Consider the following 18,899-nt stretch of genomic DNA (forward strand, 5'->3'; position numbering starts at 1 on the left):
AAAGAGAGCCTTTAGGCATGCATTAAAATGAATTTATGTTATTATACCCTTGCTATGCATTGCGGGCATCATATAAACAAACTACATATTCTAGGAAACCATTGTACTCTACTAGATGTGTTTTTCATTTGTTGCATTCTCTATATCATTTTTATGTTTTGCATTAGATACCTTATTAGCATTATTCCATCTGGTATAATTATTGTTTTCCAATAAATGACTTTACTCACCGTGCAACCTCATTCAACCTGTTCGTATATTGGGCCTGCTCCTTCTTGACAGTAATAGGCATTTATGAAATCATTACTTGGCCCCTGTCAATACCATGTAGTTCAGACAAGTCTTACATAGTAACGGTGTTAGTAACAGAGTTATCTAAGTAGTCCCTTTTCACATTTTGGTACAGCTGTTATGTTACTTGCAATCTAACTCAGATCGTTCCTAAAACTAAATCAATTAAGGTGACTTTTTATAAGCGCAATCTCTGTGCAGCGGATAGAGAGGGATCTCCATTCGGAAATGGGTCAGAAGCTGAGATTGGCTATGGTAATGTGGGCAGGTGTTCAGCATGCAATAGTTGTTCACACACACTGAGTGAAGAGGTATACCTGGGAGCCCTCTCTAAAATCAAAGCTAAATGTTTCTGTGATTTGCTTGTCATGACTGGGAGCAAAGACTTTATCATTAGTGGTTACAAGAAACTCATCTAATGAGGCACCTCGCATCTTGTCACTGTCAATAACACTGAGTGACGGCTGGCTGGCTTAGTTTATCAATACATTGCTCTTTACTTCTTCAGTATTATTCTGAATTTACTTCCATGCTATGGTCTACTGCTATCTTTTTTACAGGGGCATACAGGAACAAAGTCTCCCAGGTTTATTTTATTATTTTTCTGGAACAGTGACTCCTGGTTCGCAAACACCAAAATTGTGATTCATAATTTAGCAAGGTATAGGGTGTTTTTTATTTTTTATTAATTATTTAATGTGTTCATATTGAAAATTTTACAAATGTTGATTGAACTTCTGCATGTTTTTAAATTTCTGATAACAGCAAAGTTATCTAAAGTTATTGTGATTTTAAAAACAAAAAAACGGCACCGTTTCTTTGCTTAGTAACAAGTGACCTTTGTAAGTAACTTGCCTAACATTTTTTTTTCTCATTTTTGAACATAAGACTATAATTAGAAACAAAAAAAGATACTTTTTCCATAATGAGTGGGAAGAAGACAATGGTTATTTAAACCCAGCCCTTTGCTGCACAAAACTAAAGAATTACTCGATATATAATTATTTTATTATAATGCTACTGTATCAACAATATCCATAATAATAAATTCCATTAGTTATAAGTGGTATTAATTGCAGTATTATTAATAATAACAATAGTAACACCATTCACCAGTTTAGATTAACATTCATTATCAATACAATACTACTAACAATCCTATTCTTATGCAACCCTTAATCACCATAATTGATAAGAAATAGTCCTCCTCCATTTCATTACAGGTGAAGAACCATATTTCTGTATGATGATTTAAAAATATGTATATTGGGAGAAATTCCCAATCATAGATGGTACAATGATTTAGAGATCTACATCATTGTTCTATACTACATAAGTATAGCTGAAAATCTTTTTTTCTGATATATATTAGTTACCTTTTTTCTAGTCTTTGAAGCAAGTTAGACATATACTTGAAGGTTGAGGAGTTTCTTGTACTTCATATAAAGTTTAAACAGACCAATTTAGTTAGTGAAACAGGTGAAATCCAATCTACCTCCTGCTGTCATACTTTGATTTAAAGTCTGGGTTACTGGCACTGTCCCTGGTGTGTGGTTCATTCTAAAAGCTGTAACTAATTTAGTTTAAATTCTGTGTCTCTTAAATGTGGAGTTCTATTTATACCATCTCTATCTGATTAAAAGCCTGCCTGTGTCAGAATCTGCTGTACATTCTTTAAAAAAGAAGATTTTTTTATGACATAAAACATAACCTTCACAGCCTCCATGGAAGGCCCTTAAATCATCCATTCCCATTTCATCAGAGATCACATTTGCTCTGCACCATTTGGTTACTCTATTGACTCACTGGGATGCACTTTTCCTCCCACATCAGTGGAATTAGGTACAGATCGTCTACACCCACTGAAAATGTTTCCTTAAGAGTGCCAAAGCTTGGGCATTATGAAATATGAGATCTGTGTTTTTTTTCTCCATTCCTCTGCATTTCTTTAACATGTTTTTTTGTTGTTGTTTTTTTTTTTTAAGATATAACAAGCTTGTTAACAGAAAATTATATGGACAATTAGGCTCTGTAATTTCTTGTTATTTTAACGAAACAATCAAAAGGTCCAGGTCCAAAAATTCTTAAATAGTCTTGATTTTGGTTAATCTTCTTTTGTCAGATAGTTTATTAGGGTCTCTTTGCTTTTCATAATAAAGAGAAACCTGCCATCAGGGCAGGTCAGTGTCTGCTGCCTTCTCAGCTGTGAGGTGTAGAGGGAGCGCTGGCTAACCACAGCCGTAACATTGGCAAGTCATTCAGATCATTACCCGTTAAATAGCTTAACACCAAAAGCTGTTCTAAAATGTTTTTTAAGCAATGCAGTAACCCTCAAACTTCATCCATGTCATCAATTTATCAAGAAATAGCCTACTTTTAAATCTGTGTCAAAGCTGCAGAGACCCAGGTCTTACCTACTCAGTTAAGACCTGGCTACTCAGGATGTGGAGAATCCCAAGAGAGAGGCCTTGAACCCGGACGGGGGCTCAGGGATTTCTCGGTGCCTGATATCCATTTGTAGAAACTGAAAGTGAATATAAAGCATTTGTGAGGTTTGTCCTAAGAACTGCATGAGCAAGATGATAAATTGTATTATGTTTCATGAGAAAATGTAGACATTTAAGGTTAATTTTGGTATTGAATATAAATTGTTTCTCCACAGTTTAACAAATTTATGTTAATGGGGCACTTATCTGATTGAGCATTTGCACTTTTCCTTGAAGGAATACAAAATATACATTCACCTTAGATGGGGTGTTCATGTAGACCTAATTCAGACGAAGTTAACCCCTTTATTTACATGTATTAATATTCAGTTTGTTTGTGTTTTATTTCTTTTTATTTTTAATGGTTCTATTTTCAAAGAGCTGCAAGACGGGAGGTCACAAATTAGATGCTGTTGGTACTTCTAGAGATCCATTTTGAAGTTGTTAAAGTCGTAGGGAAGCGGCTGTTCCAACCTTTGCATTTCCGAATTCTCCCACCACTTTACACGAGTGAATAAAGTGAATGTGATAGGTAGTTTATCAAGGGGTGGGGGCTGGTGTCTGGGAAGCATCTTGCTAACCAGTTAGCAACTTAGTGCTAGTAGGTTCCCAATGGGAAATTACATTGTGACCAAGTAGCAATAAATTGGTGATTTAAAAACGACACGGTCAAGGAACGCTATGGACAGCAGAAACAGGAAGAGGAGGATAGTTTTGTTTCCACTGCCTGCAGCTTTTACCTATATATGATTATAAAGTCAAAATATTAATTTCCTGTATATTTGGATTAACTTTTATAAATGACATGTTGACTAAAACTTTTTGTCCATTATATATGAGATCTACCTGTTTATTATTATGATAGAATAAAATAACTCTGATCAGTTTTTGGTAGTTATTTCAAATGAGTAATAAAGTTACAGAGCACCCCTGGTCAGATGCAGGTTGATTAAAAAAAAAAGTCAAATAACTGAACTTTTTATGCTCAGGGATTTACTTATAGTTTGATTGGTACATTAAGAAAATGAAAACCAGACTTGTACTCTCATTACCAATAACCGCTGGACTGAAGGCGTGGTGAGGTTTTTCCCAGACTGATGAGAGCACCCGGAGCCCAGCACCAGACGGGCCAAACCCAAATGGGTGGAAAGTTCTCAGTCATTAACGTCATAGTCATTCCAAAGAAATTTAAAACAATCCACTGGACTTGGTTTCCAAGTTTGAAGATGTTTTGCTTCCCATCCAGGAAGATTTTTCAATTCAAAATGTCAGGAATAGCGTTGAGTTTGAGGTTTCATACAGTAGCCCAACAAAGCCTTGTTTTTGTTTTGAAAACATGCAAATTAGAACAGACAAAGGGGACCACCCATTTGGAATGGGCGTTGTTTGACTTATTTTGTTAAACTGCAATACCCCATACCTACCTAAGTGTCTGAAAGGTCGGTCTTTAAAGGGGATTGTTGGCCTGGCTGAATAGACGAGGTCCTCCTCTCTCCTGTACAGAGTAACCCATATTGTTTTCGCATCATGCCCCATTTTTTTAAATCCCTTTAACCCTCTCGAGGTACATGCTTTTATAGCTATGCTAACACTCACAGTTGCTAGTTAGTTTGAAAACTTTTGCAAAATTGCATAAACATAGAGAACAACATGTGACGATATATTTAAATTTAAACCCTACTATTAGAACAGAATCTCTGTATAGTATTGTGCATTTATTTAAGTACATTTTAAAGGGAAATCTGAGATTGTAACAATTCTTGTGTTGTGAAACCATGTTGATAGTTACATTTGAAAGCCAGCCTTTGAATACTACACACAAGTCTTTCTTTTTACATTATTAGGTAGAAAACTTTTTTTTTTTTCATGTAATGGCATCTATGTTTCTCAGTTACCAAGTCATACATTTATCAAGTCATTGTATTGGTTTGTGACGTCCATTTGGAAAGAACACATTTTTTTGAGCTGTTATGAGTGCATTATATCCCGTCGGCTTTCTTAGACTCAGTGGAGCTTCAGCTAATAATTATATCCTCAGTTAAGAGGTCACTCTCTTAAAAATGTTAGAAAACAGTAATTCCTAAAATAATTGATATAATCAGTATGATGCTTCGAAGATGCTCAGTTTGCTATCACATCTAGCAGAATATCTCAGGAAGAAGCTGGAGCTAAAGAATGACCAATTTCATTGATTGACCTTAGAAATAGCAGCCAATTAAATTTCTATCCATCAGTATTAATTAAATGTTAAATAATACAATAAGTGGCAAATTCTCAGTGCTAGGAGTAAACTTTATTTACATACTTTTGTTCTGGATAAACCTGTGTCAAAGCCATTGTTGCTTCCAGCTTTTGTTGTCTCTCTTTGAAGAATTAAATTTGCTGTCACCCATTTGTGTGTGTGGGGAAACGGTTGTATCACACTGGTAGGAGCCAAGGTTAAAAAGAAGCTATACAAGTGTATACTATTTAAATGATCTCCCTCTGAGTTTACATGTCTTCTCATTCTAACCAAGTTATTGTGCACACTGTTATGTATCTCCTCGCTTTCTCATTACATTTTTTGATGTGCAGTGGGAGCTTAAGTCTATCAGCTGTAACAGGGTTGGCATGTTTTAATTTTCTGTTAATTAGAGCTTTGAAGGTGCACATTTGTGGGGATTTTCCCTTATTAAATGCAGCGTGCGGTCTACATGCCAGTTCTGCTGCTTCTTGACTACAACATTTTGCTCATTCAGCTATAAAGCCCTGACATTTGCATTAAGTCATCAAATCCCTCTGTGTTTCAGGAAGTAGTTGCAAGCTCTGATAAGAACAAATCATAAGTGGATGGCTGGCGAACACAACAATATTTTCTTCCACCATATCAATAAAACTGAATCAATTCACTGCTGATGTGTTTCTATTCAAGCATGCAAGTCGGGTCGTCAGGAGCTCAATACGATGTCTAATTGTTATGCATGTTCTGTTTGGGCTCAGGTTTGAAAGCTGTTTACCACAAATGTGAGCTTTCTACACACCTTTCATGGAACAGAGCCTTCATCTGTACTAAATTTTGGTCTGGGTGATGTGTTTGTATTCTGCGTGGACATTTTGTAAGTACTTTGCTTCCATTTTTCTCCTTTCAGCCAGGAAGTATGACAGCGGCGAATATCTTAACATCACCGGCATCACAAGGGACCAGGCTGGAGATTACGAATGCAGCGCTCTAAATGACATTGCCTCTCCTGACACCAAAACAGTAAAAGTCACAGTCAACTGTAAGTGTATCTCTTTCTTCTTCTTCATTTTCTAGTACGCTTCTTTTCACACACATCAGGAAAAAGACAGAGGTAGCCGAACATGGCACTGGTATTGCATCCCTGCCACTTTTCTTTTAAAAAAAAGTACATCTGGTGGAAGTTTGAAAAAGTAGAAAGCCAGAGGTTGAAGTTTCTAAATATTTAATGTGAGAATTTCCTTTTAGTCTGTGCGGGAAGGTGATTAATTTGCGGAAAAGAAAGGTCTGACTGTTCTAAGCGCTATTCCATTATGCAGGTAATGAGTCTTTCAAAAGTGTAAGGAGACAGTAATGAGGAGCCCGGGCATTAATGAATGATACCGGGCCTTAGCTGTCTTGGTCACATGGAATTCAGCACCACTAGGAATGAGCAGAAATGGGGGCTTGACAATTATGGTTGATCTGCACTGTTGTGCAGGGAGTTTTCTGCATAAAAAGAAAGATCTCTCTTTTTTGGCATGCCCAGTCTGTTACAGAGATGTTAGGGGAGGGGTAGGAATTAAAGAAAATAGGCACCATTACTGATTTGTTTTCTGAAAAACTATTCATGCAAATTTTCTCATATAACTTTCAGGAAATTAGGTTATTTTATTTCATACAATTTTGATTACCTATTTCTTATTTTTTATTTAGTTATTTTTTTTTACATCTGTGTGTCTAGCAGCCCCTGTACTGTATATCACTGTGTTGAGACTGTGCTTATTTAACCTCCATTTAAAACCAAGCCTTAGCAACATTATTTCAGTCTAATGTTTGGCTCTAATGAGCTGGACATGAGAGCAGTTTCAGAGAGCAGCTATTTATAGCTCTATTGAGACATGGGTTCAAGGATGAAAAGTGCTTTGACAACCGGTAATGTCTTTGTATTACAGAAGAAAGGAGACATTCTCAGTGGTAGATAGGGCATGGCACACACAGACGCTGCATTTTAAGACTGCAGGGGTTTGATGCTTTAGTCTCAAATATAAGTCAAGAGATTAGGTATAATTTTCTTGGTTGTGAGACAAAGTATGCTCAGTAAAAGCCTTGTAAAGCCCCTTGAAACAGAAGTTTGTTGCAGCTGGTCAACTGTTGAGGCAGTGTTTGCCTTCTGGCCCCAGTTGATTGAACATTAAAACACTGTAGAGCTGAGCTTAGTACTCCTAATTTCTCCTGTTATGAATCTGCACCCATGAAGCGAGGAACAAAAAGATCGATTTTATACATATATATATAAAATGCTTTTCTTTGTGAAATTTGCTAATACTGTCAAGTTATTTCATACGTTATCTTCAAAGTTGACTTTGGTTTAACTGATGCTATTTCGCTTAAGTTCAAGTCCCCAAAAAGTCACCAGTTTTACAGGTTCAAATTTTATTCATCAGTTTTATTCTAAAGAAGCTGCTCTACTGCTAAAGACATCGTTTTTCATTCCTTTGTGATTTTGCTGTATCATCATTTAACTTTTACAGTTTTTCTGGTCTGGAAAAACTAAATCAGAGAGGGATTTTGGTTGAAAATCATTTTATTTTTGTACTGTCAAATCCATTTAGGCATCTTTTCATTGTGCTGACCCCTGCTTGACAACCAATTAAAATTGCGTATTTTTGATTTATTTCTGGTAAATGCTTTATCTTAAATCTTACTTTAGGCTACTTTTATTTAACAGTTGATTCCAGTTTCTAAGATTACCCTTTTCCCCTGCCCTTTTAGTTGATCCAAGTTGAGGTGACATGCTGTCCAAACATTACAGTACCTTTATCAATCCTGGTTAACGTGCTGTTTGAGCAGCTAATGAAGGCTAACCTGGAAGAAAATGTCGGAAGGAAATTACTGCTGCTGTCAAGATCAGACAGAAAAGATTTAGCCTTCCTCAAAATCACTGTTGGCCAGTCGATTACAGAGGGAAACAATCACAATACTACTGCATGTCATGTCATGTTATACTGATGCACTGTGAATTACAGCTTTAGAAGGACTGTTTCTTTTACTCTTCATGAAAACTGTGATTATTCTTGATGGAATGAATAATTGGTAGATTTTAAGAAGTTTTACAAAATGTTTATTGAGTGTCCATTTTAATAAAAAAAATATGTAGAATTTTATGTTGAAATAAGCCTTTTACATGATTGAATGTCTTTTACACAAAGAATATACTTGAATGTGACAAAATAATAATATGTAAAAATTATTTGAAAATAAGCAAATGGAAATCTGACTTTATAATCTGGTTATTTTTTTCTCCGTAAAGTGCCTGGAGGTGAGATGTGTTGTGAATCGGCTGTATATAAATAAACTGAATTGAATTTCTTTTCAAATATGCTTCAACAAAATGGTTTAAAAACAAAAATGTGTCCACTTGTGCACTGAATTCCTAAAGCATGGAATTCATGAACCTAAAAAGGGGCAAAAAAAAGAAATAGATAAGTGAAAAAAGGGATTTAAAAAAAAAGTCTTGCAGCACATTCATTATTGATATGTAATAATTTAGACTTAAACCCCTTGAGATATTATTCACCAAGGTATTACTACTCTACACGTAAACGTCTCTATTTGTTGGTATCTCCTAGATTGTTGTTGGAGTTATGGCTACTACTGATTCATACATAGTCAGGTTTTTTCTAGTTACACATGCACCTTGAACATGAAAGGCAAGGCAAGGCAAGGCAAATTTATTTGTATAGCACAATTCAGCACAAAGACAATACAAAGTGCTGTACATGATTAAAATACAGGAAAATAAAACAGAATCAAAGCAAGTAGGGAAAAAAAATAAAATAAAAAATGCAGAAACAAAAAAGAATATTAAAAACGGTTGGACTAAATAAAATATGTTCTAGTTGAACTGTTTAACTAGAACAGTCGAAGGCAATCCTAAACAAATGTGTTTTTAGTCTTGATTTAAAGGAACTCAGGCTTTCCGCACTTTTACAGTTTTCTAGAGGTTTGTTCCAGATAATTGGAGCATAGGAACTAAATGCTGCTTCTCCATGTTTAGTTCTGGTTCTAGGTATGCAGAGCAGGCTGGAGCCAGAAGACCAGAAAGGTGCTAAGTTTTATTGCAGCTGTTTAGCATTCTAATAAACAGAACATTTAGCTGATATTGAAGAAGTACTTTGGTAACTGGGAAAGTTAGAAAGCCCCAGCTTTCAATGTCTCAGTTTAAGAAATATATACATTCTCAACAGAGATTTCAGCTATGTGATTGGGTGTCTTTCCTTTCTTTTTAAATTGCTATATTATTATATAATAATATATAAAGACAATCTATTAATTACATAATTTTTTCAGTGTTGAGAGCATGCTCAAAAGTTGCTGGAGGTATCTCTCCATGGTAGAGCTGTTATCACTCTTCAAAGTTAAAAGGGAAGCTTTTATATCCCTCATTTATTTTACACCATTCATATTCAGCTGTTACACATTGGGTATTTATAAGGCAAACAGGCATAGTCTTTGATTAGAGCTAAGTTTACCTGATTTCTGGATGCTAGCTTTTATTTGACTTCAGTCTACAAATCCTATAAAGCAAAGAAAAGATATTTCTGTTCTAAAAATAACTAAAACGGTAGCATTGCTCAGCGGAGCTCATTAAATTATGCCCTTGATTTTGTTAGAGGCTCTCTAGGGGATTTTCCAGGTGTCATTTTTGTTTAGTCAGTCAAGAGTGTAAATTATTTAATTTAAATGATTTCAAGGTATATAACCTCTTCTAGATACAACTGAGTGTGAACCAAATTTTGCATAATCTAAGTAACCTTTATGGTGAGCAGTGACCCCCCGGCCCACACTCCTTTACTAAGTTAGCATTGATCTGTTTTTCTTTTTTTCTTGATAGCATCTTAATGAAATTGACTTATAAAGATCAATTTGCCAGACCTGCACTAGTTATTTTTAATCTTTCTGTTTAAACAGTGAGGGATTCAGTGTCAGTGACATTTAAGGGGTTAACAGTTTAATTAAATATGTACGTGTTCCTTTAAAAGTAATTTTGGCTTTTTTTTAAGTTAAGAGTACAGTTGACCTCAGAGCTAATTGCAGATTAAGGCCACTAATTAAATAGAGTAAACCTGAGTAATGAAAATAAAATAGAGCTGAAGCATATTTGCAGTTTTAATAAGAGCAGGCTACTAAGCCTGCAGTGTGCCTTTCTATGATATGGTGGTTTAGAGACAGCAGGTTCACTGTGGATGTGTTGCAGCACTTGTAACCTCAGCTTGAATTCCTCTAAAGCTAAAAAGACCGCTTTGATTAAATTACTTGCCTGAGTGTGCTTCTTGCCTTTATTTTTACAGTGATAAATGAATGGCGAACAAATACTTTTATCAGCTAAAGCTGAAAGATGGCAGTCCTCCCGAAGGTCGCCCTGGAATCAGATTGGCTGAGGGAACCTGCTTGGTAAAAGGATATTTCTGCTGTGATTTTACCCGATGAAATTCGATCTCCGACCTACTTTTCAAATTTACATATTCATCTTCCCTGCAGGTGGCTACCGTTATTGGCTGAAATTCTCCCTACACGGTGAGATTCAAAAGCATAAATATCACATCTCAGCAGCTAAGTTGCTGGGATGAGTGAGAAGGAAACCACAGTGGAACACCTCCGCCTGCGATCAAAAGCCAGTTTCTTTAATTAATGAAGCCACCTCCTTATAGAATCAAGGCGTTCATCACTAACTGAGCGGATAAAACATTTACAGCAATCTGTCTCCAATTGAAGATGAAAAATCAAAGGTGTCTGACCTTGCTAAGCAGTTTACAAGGCTTTTTCTTCACACACGCATTTGTAAGCTATTCTGCAAAGCCATTTTACAAGATGGAACTTGACAGTCTGCAAAGTCTCTTTCCTCCTGCACATAAAGCACATTTTGTCTAACTTTTGCTGCTTTTATGACTATTTGATGATTTGGATTGTTTTTTAAAGCACACCTGCTCCAATCATGTTGGTGCATTCATGTAATATTCACAAAGCAACTACAGATCTGTTGACTGGGCAGAAAAAGTGACAAAACCGAATGGCCGACTCTCACAACTGTGTCCAGATTCATGCAACGCGACATAGTTTTATGACTAATAATGTATGAAGACATACATTTGCATACAAGTAGCACACATGAATTATTCTCTGTGTATCAGTTTTGTTTTTAAAGCTGATGTTTTCATTTATTATTCTGATGAAATCATACAAGAACATGAGCATAGATTTTTATACATGATTTTTGTACTCCCTTAATTATTACTTATGTTTTTAAATATTTGAACCACAAATTAAGAGACCCAATGAAGCAACAATAAAGGGGAAGCATAACTTTTATGCATAATTTGATGTTTAAAACTCAAAAAAACTTCATGGCTGTACATGCCAGTCCTCATAATTCAGTTCCAGTTTTCTAAAATTCAAATAGAAAGGAAAAGGAAAACAAAACAAACAAACAAAAAAAGAACAATCAATTTACATTAAGACTTTTAAACATATGAAAAGCGAGACCCTAACTTACGAACAAAGCTATTTTTAACATTTTTTCAACACAATATTTTCTCACAAAGCTCTGAAAAACAGCCTGCACAAGCTTAACAGATAGCCAATCATCATCCTGAAACAAGATTAAATATTTAAAAAAAATATATCTTGTAGGCTTACCAGAGTTAGTAGGCAAATTAAAATGAATTACTGTTCTGTGGATTTAGCGACCTCAAGAAAACACTGTTTGTGGGAGTCCAAGTGCAATCAGAGTCTCCAACAAGTGTAGACTAACATCTTTCTTAGTATGTCACTAGATTGTTTCTATCATTATTCACAAAGGGACAATCTAATAGACTAGCTATTATCCTTATGCATAACATATCTGTTTACTTGAATTAAAGTTTCTCTTGTCTTTCCCATTTTGAAGCATGGCTAAGAAAAGTGGCCTCTGTGCTAACTCATATTAATATCTTATTATAAAAGTAAGTCAACTGGAATAAATATTCACAGAATTTCTAATCAGCTTCAAAAAAACAAAGAATACATTTTAAGGATTCTTTCAGTTTCTGTTTTTATTTTAGGAATGTATCGTGGTGCCAACAAATAGGTTTTTTGTTAATAAAAACTATTTTCCCCACCATATTATTGTACACATCTCAAAGTTTTTTTTTTTTTTTTTTAAGTTGTAGTTAGATTTTCTCTTGTTTTAGTTTGATGTAATGGTATGCTGTTTTTACTTTACAAATATTTAGTATGGTTATTCATATCTGGAAAAGGTAGAGCTTGATAATATGGCTTAAAAATTTAATTTTAGATATTTTCCTTCCATAATCTGGTTAACCATTTTTTTCCTCCCTCATGCTATATAGTTAAAAAAGACAAATTTAATTCAAGACTTTCAAAAAACAGCCTTTATTTAATGAATCCATCAAGGAGGCTACAAAAATTCAAGCTGTGAAAACTGCTTATAAATGTGTCATAATGACTATATAACCAGTGTTGGGTACGTTACTTTGAAAAAGTAATTAGTTATAGTTACTAGTTACTTCTCCCAAAAAGTAATTGAGTTACTAACTGAGTTACTCCACAATAAAAGTAACTAGTTACTAGTAAAAGTAACTATTGCGTTACTTTTGCGTTTCTCGCACCTTCACCACCCAGCCCCCACCTTCTCGCCGTGTGTTTCCAAAGCCAGCTGAATAGAGCGGACGACAAAGACAAGAACCTGCAGAGAGTTTAGCATTTATTGCAACTCAACGTAAATGACATTAGGGGGAACGCGATGTGAAGTTTTATAAGAGGACATTCAGATCTGGTGAGTATATGAAATTAATAACTGGGGATGTCTCATTCTGAAATCCTGTGTGGTTGGGTTGTTATAGATACTGCAACATCTATCTATCTATCTATCTATCTATCTATCTATCTATCTATCTAGATGTATACTCTGTGTGACATAAAATATGGATCTCCATCCCTGCCACAAAGGCCATCAAATAATGTTTAAAATAAAAAATACAGTAGGTTGAAAAGGCGGAGTATCCATCCATCCATCCATCCATCCATCCATCCATCCATCCATCCATCCATCCATCCATCCATCCATCCATCCATCCATCCATCCATCCATCCATCCATCCATCCATCCATCCATCCATCCATCCATCCATCCATCCATCCATCCATCCATCCATCCATCCATCCATCCAGATTTCTCCCTTTCTCCATATAGGCTATCATTTGATCGTTCACGCTCTCCATAGTTCTCCTGTGGCGCGAGCACAGGGCGACTGTTGCGCACCTTTAGCAAGCATCCGCGTTTCCTGTCGCTCGCGTGGTGAATCGTGCCGCCTGCGCTGTGCGGAGATGCAGGGGAAACTGTTATGTGGTGGGGAAACGCAGCTCGACGTAACACCGGTATTTCCATCTGGAAAACACTGTTTTGCTGCTGGAGTCATCCTCACTCTCCATCTCTCTGTGTGTGCTGTACGTTAACACCCGCCAGCAGAAACACCCACCTACCCAACTGACAGACAGAATCTCACTATACATCAGCCATTCTCATCCTCCCCTCTCTCATGACAAGGCACGCACGAGTCCTATCATGAAAAAAGGTTCATTGTGCGACCTGAGTAACGCGCAGTAACGGGGTGTCTGCAATGGTAACTGCGTTATAGTTACAGTCAAAGTAATTAGTTAGATTACTCGTTACTAAAACAAGGTAACGGCGTTAGTAACGGCGTTACTTTGAACGCCGTTAGTCCCATCACTGTATATAACACACTAAAGCTTTGCAGCTAGCTGCAGCTCACAGGTAACTAGTTTATCAGTTGTACAGTGAGAAAAATATGTATTTGAACATAGGGTTGTCAAAACTATTGATACTCAAAAAAGTATCGATACTGAAACGTTGTATCCGGATACAATACTCGTTTTTAAAAGTATCGATACAGTGCCACCACTAGTGGCACCTAAACAGTCATTCATCTAAAGTGCAGAGTAGAGGACAATGCACTTTCTGAACACTGTGTGATTGAATAATTCTGTGAACTTTTCAGTTTCAGACTTTTTTTTTTGTAACAGGTGCAGCAGCTGAGAATTATTTTTGTTTCTTAACCAGTTTGGCTAGTGTCATTGTTATGTGTGTAAAGCATAGCCAAGGAAGGAACACTTAATTTTAATTTTGTAAGTTTTTTTATCAAGCTTGCTTAATATTGTGCACAGCATACAACCTCAAAATATTGTTTTTATTGTTTATTGTATTTATTTATTGTATTTTATTTATTAATGAAAATATTTCTGTAGAATTTTGGAAACTTTGTTTTTATTCTTGTGGTATCGAAAATGGTATCGAGTATCGAATATTTTCCTTAGTATCGGTATCGAGTTGAAAAGTTTAGTATCGTGACAACCCTATTTGAACATCCATTTTGCAAGTTCTCACACTTAGAAATCAAGGAGGGATCTGAAGTTATATGTAAAAAAAAAAAAGAAAAGAAAAAAGCTCTGAGCAAAAAAAAAAAATTTACTAAAATAAAATCTTTATAAAAGGAAAATTTTATTATTTTATACAAATTGATTAACTGCCTAATCCTGGTAGAAGGGCATTTAAAAAACAATGCTGGCAAATCTGCTGAATAAATACTCACTGATTCCTCCGGGACTCCTAAAGACATTAGTTTTAAAATGTCAACATCCGCGTCACCCTGAATGCAACAAAATTGAAAGTTGAAGCTGAATGGTGACAGTGATTAGCCCGACTATTACATCCATCCATCCATTTTCCGTCACGCTCAAGCTTAAGGAAAATTTAGAGCAGCCAATTAACCTAACAGTCAAGTTTTTGGACTGTGGGAGGAAGCCGGGAGCACCGGGAGAGAACTCACGCATGCTCAGGGAGAACATGCAAGCTTTATACAGAAAGACACCGGGCAGGGAATCAAACTGAGAACCTATTGAGCAGCCCCCTGACTGTTACGTACCAAGTAAATTTTTCTGATCTCTTTTGCTGTTTAACTACTCAATAATTCATATCTAGAAAAGTCCTGTGCAGTCGCAATTTGCTGCTCTGCCGCTTAATGGTAAAGCGGCCAAGCAATTTACAGCATAGTGACCATAAGCCCCTCAAATATGACCTTTCAGAGACATTTAGATCCATCTTTCAAATGCTGTTAAAGTGCCCTTCCTGGACTTTTACAGGTAGTGATAATAACCCTTCCTCCAACACTGATAGCATCCTGAGTGAGCCTTTAAAACCCTGATGTCCAATGTTATTTTCAAGGGCTGCTGTCTTACATGTTTTAGATGTTATCTGAATCAATAGAAAAGAATGAATTACCAGTCCTTTCCAGAAGCTTGTTTAAAACCCTCTAAATATGGGTGAAAATATCCATCTTCTTCTGCTTATCTTGTCAGTGTCATGGTGGGCCTGTGCCTATCTCCACCGGTCTATGGACAAAGGGAGGGGTAGACCCTGGACAAGTCACCAGCCTATCACAGGGCAACAAGGAGACTCACAGCCATGCATACACAAACCTGTGTCATGTGTTTGAGCTGTAGGAGGATGTCTGAGAAAATGGTTAACTTTAAAGAGTGGTTGCTGTGTTAAACTCTTGTTTTTCTTTGTTTTTTCTCTCTCAATAATTACATGTGGGAAACCTTAAAGAGGTTCACAGTTATAGCGGCTCGACTGTTTTATTCACATTTGTATTTCTTTTCCATTCCCTCAACTTTATATAATTTGTCACAAAATAAATAATTAAATGTGCTCTTATTGGCTAATGCAGTTCAGTTCAAACTCGGTCCTCAAGGTTTAATTTCCTGCACATTTTAGAAGCGTCACTGCTCCAGCACACCTGTATGAAACAATTGCATCCATCAATCCTCCTTGGGCTACTAAGGCCTGTTAATCATCCATTTATTTAAGTCTGGTGTGCAGAGGCAGGGAAATACATAAAACATGTAGGGCAGAGTTTGAAAACCACTGTATTGCACTTGTCCAAAATCCACATATGATTTGTTTTGAGGCTTTTGAAGCATCCCTCTTTAAAAGCAGCAGAGCAGCTGAGAGTTGCTGTGCTGATTCAGTGAAAAAAAGTAAGAAACAGATGGTTTAAAGGAAAGGGTAATAAACTGTGCGATGTTTTCAATCGTTGCACGCAGCTACAACTTAAACTGTATGATGAAACCACAGGGTTTACAAGTTCAAAGTTAACGATGTATGTTCTCACACTGTGCGGCCTGACGCTCTGATGCAATCTACCTGCTCACACCGCACGTCCAAAAACCACACGTCCGACTCAGCATTGAGAGATGGCACCGGTCAGACTCGTCAATCTAAAATAAGAAGAACTCCCTTGTTTGCACATGCCCTGTGCTTTAGGTTCTGGTAAATCGGCTCGTAGACGCTTGTAGCTCTGTTTCAACAGCAGGATTTGCCCGTGGACACCTTACAACAGCCGACTTAATTTCAAACATCTTTGATTTTCTTCCAACCTTACGAATCCTGATCGGGAGATGGTCGTAAGGCTAAATACATTTTCGATCAGGTCGAGTTTCAACGCAATGAGGCTGAAACTCGGCCTGATCAAAAAATTCTCGCAAGACTGGAGAATCAGCCCGAAAAGCGCAAAAAATCGTACAGTATATGCCCGGCTTAACATGAACCAATTATTTTAAAGTAACTAAATATGAATAAGTAAATGCCAAAAACAGTTGCATTATTTTTTTTCAGTTGAGAAAAAAATGAATTTGAGCTATTTTACTTTGTTGAATATATTACAAATGTTTTTCTTGAATAAAATTACTGATTTATAGTAGGTACTGAAAATTATTGAGTCATTTTTATTCATATTAATATAATTAAAATACATTTTTTTATGTTATAATCCACTTTACCGGTCTGAAATACCTAAGATGTAGAGGATGCTTGCTCTGTAGAATGGAAGAGGTGCACCGTTTTCTTCCATGCGTTCTCTCTTTTTTTTAACACAAGTTAGTGTTAGAAAGGACCGCCTATGTATTTTGGGCATAGACATTGTTTATGTATTCACCCCCTGAAATTTTAATTGGGTTCCTCTGACACAGTGCCGCTCTTTGTTTTAAGTTCTTTTATCCATGCTGTTTTCATCCACATTAAAAGCGTCAACACAACCCCTTCCCTTCCTTTTTTAATTAAGGTTAGGGGTTTAACTCTGCACAGATAGACTTAAACCTTTTTTTTATTTCATGGCACAGTTTCACTTGCCTTGCAGAGTAAAACTGAGCCCTATTTGCCTTAAAGTTTGCCAGCCATTTTTACGCCTTCTGCCTCCCTCAAGCACCCTGCAGCTGTTAATTCTGCTCACACCATCCAGTCTTATTTCATGCTTACAGTAATTTGTAAAAAAAAAAAAAGTATATACATTTTTAATAATTATTTGGATACAATTTAAATCCGATCTTAGCCTTTATAGTGATGCTTCATCAAAAGGTTTGAAAAAATAAGCCATAAATAAGCTATATATATATATTTATTTATTATTGTTTTTTTTGTTGTTTCTGCCCTGCCTTTCACTATTTCTTTAGAAGTCCTTTCTGTTTGTGATGCAAACCCTGTTCTGAGGTATGCTCCGCAGCATGCTCCTCTAACTCTGCAGAAAGAGTTGTTCTGGGGAGTCATGACCATCTCAGTAAATAAGCAGCTAAACCTGTTTGCCTAGCACGACCATCCAATATTACATTGTCAAGTAATAATGACAAAGTAAACAACTATTAGTGGAGTGTGGGTGTGTTTGGACAGTATTTCATTGTCATTCATTACAGACTAATAGCTGCATTGCTCTTCATTTGCATGTGACAAAATATACGCCTTGTCCGATGGATTCTCTCTGTGTGGGAGGTTGGATGTGTATGAGGGGGGTTGTCCAGTGTGAGAACAGGCTGGGGTGCAGGGTTAGCTCAAAGGTAGAGAGATGTTCATTCCACAGACTAATTAAAGCTGGTTTAGGGAGTGTGTTAAAGTAAGGCACAAAGTCTCTAGTGAGTGTTTGCCTACAGTTTGCAATATCCAACTGGATACTCTGGCTTACAACTAAAAAGAGGAGGCTTCCTCCAATTGGTTTGTGATCCGATCCTAAGTAGAGTTAAAGCCAGTGCCCTGAAGCTGTTTGGATGTAAATCCATCTCTCCACATCTCTACAAAGCGCTTGTCTTGATTGCTATTTGGATTCTATGCTACACGAGGGGCATGAATAAATGAGGGGAATCTTGATCTCCTGGAGAATAAATGTTCTCACTGTTGTTACTTTAGAATACATTGTCATATATAACTCTCTTTCTATTCTTCATATGTGGTTTTATCAAATAATTTTAAAGCGGATAGGGATCAGTTATACTTAAAAGCACCCAAGTAGAATTAGTTTTTTTCTTTGTTATACTTCCATAAGTCTAAATTGAAAAGCAGAAAACACTTGTCTGCCCATATAGCTAAATTTCGTATAAACTATGTGTATAAAAAATGACAATACAATACGTCCACACCCAAAGCAGTAGAGGCTGCTTGTACAAGTTTAGCTCTGATGCGCGGCTGAAGCATCTCTGCTGATCTAGCTGCACGGTTAAAAAGTGGGTCTGAAGCGTGTTGGGCAGAGCTACTCTATCCTTTGTTTGCCTGTAACAATGGCAGCTATATTTGCTGTGATCAGTGGGTAAAAAGTAGTTTTAATATGTTTTTTTAGTAAAAAGTCCACCTGAAAACTTCATCTGTGCAGTCAGTTCATCCAGATTACGATCATGGTTTCAAATATTGTTTTTGTCGGAGCAGCTCAGACCCCCGCGGTGCTCTGTCACGAGGAACCCAGTTCAACAGCAGCCTAAAGCCCGGTCGCCTCTTTGTGGTTTTCCACACGTTCACAACGTGAAAG

General features: G+C 36.5%; 1 protein-coding gene across 1 annotated transcript in view; it reads left to right on the forward strand.

Annotated features, from left to right (window-relative positions):
- The window catches only part of negr1 (neuronal growth regulator 1), a gene marked incomplete at its 3' end in the record, with an annotated part of 184,636 nt that overhangs the window by 145,518 nt on the left and 20,219 nt on the right, over nt 1-18,899 (forward strand). Inside the window, exon 4 of the mRNA XM_038272149.1 lies at nt 5,906-6,037. Within this exon, the coding sequence (XP_038128077.1) occupies nt 5,906-6,037 (132 nt within the window). The remainder of the gene's footprint in view (nt 1-5,905; nt 6,038-18,899) is intronic.

This window comes from Cyprinodon tularosa, unplaced genomic scaffold, assembly GCF_016077235.1.
Source record: "Cyprinodon tularosa strain WSP-4 unplaced genomic scaffold, ASM1607723v1 ctg82, whole genome shotgun sequence".
Classification (NCBI taxonomy): Eukaryota; Metazoa; Chordata; class Actinopteri; order Cyprinodontiformes; family Cyprinodontidae; genus Cyprinodon; species Cyprinodon tularosa.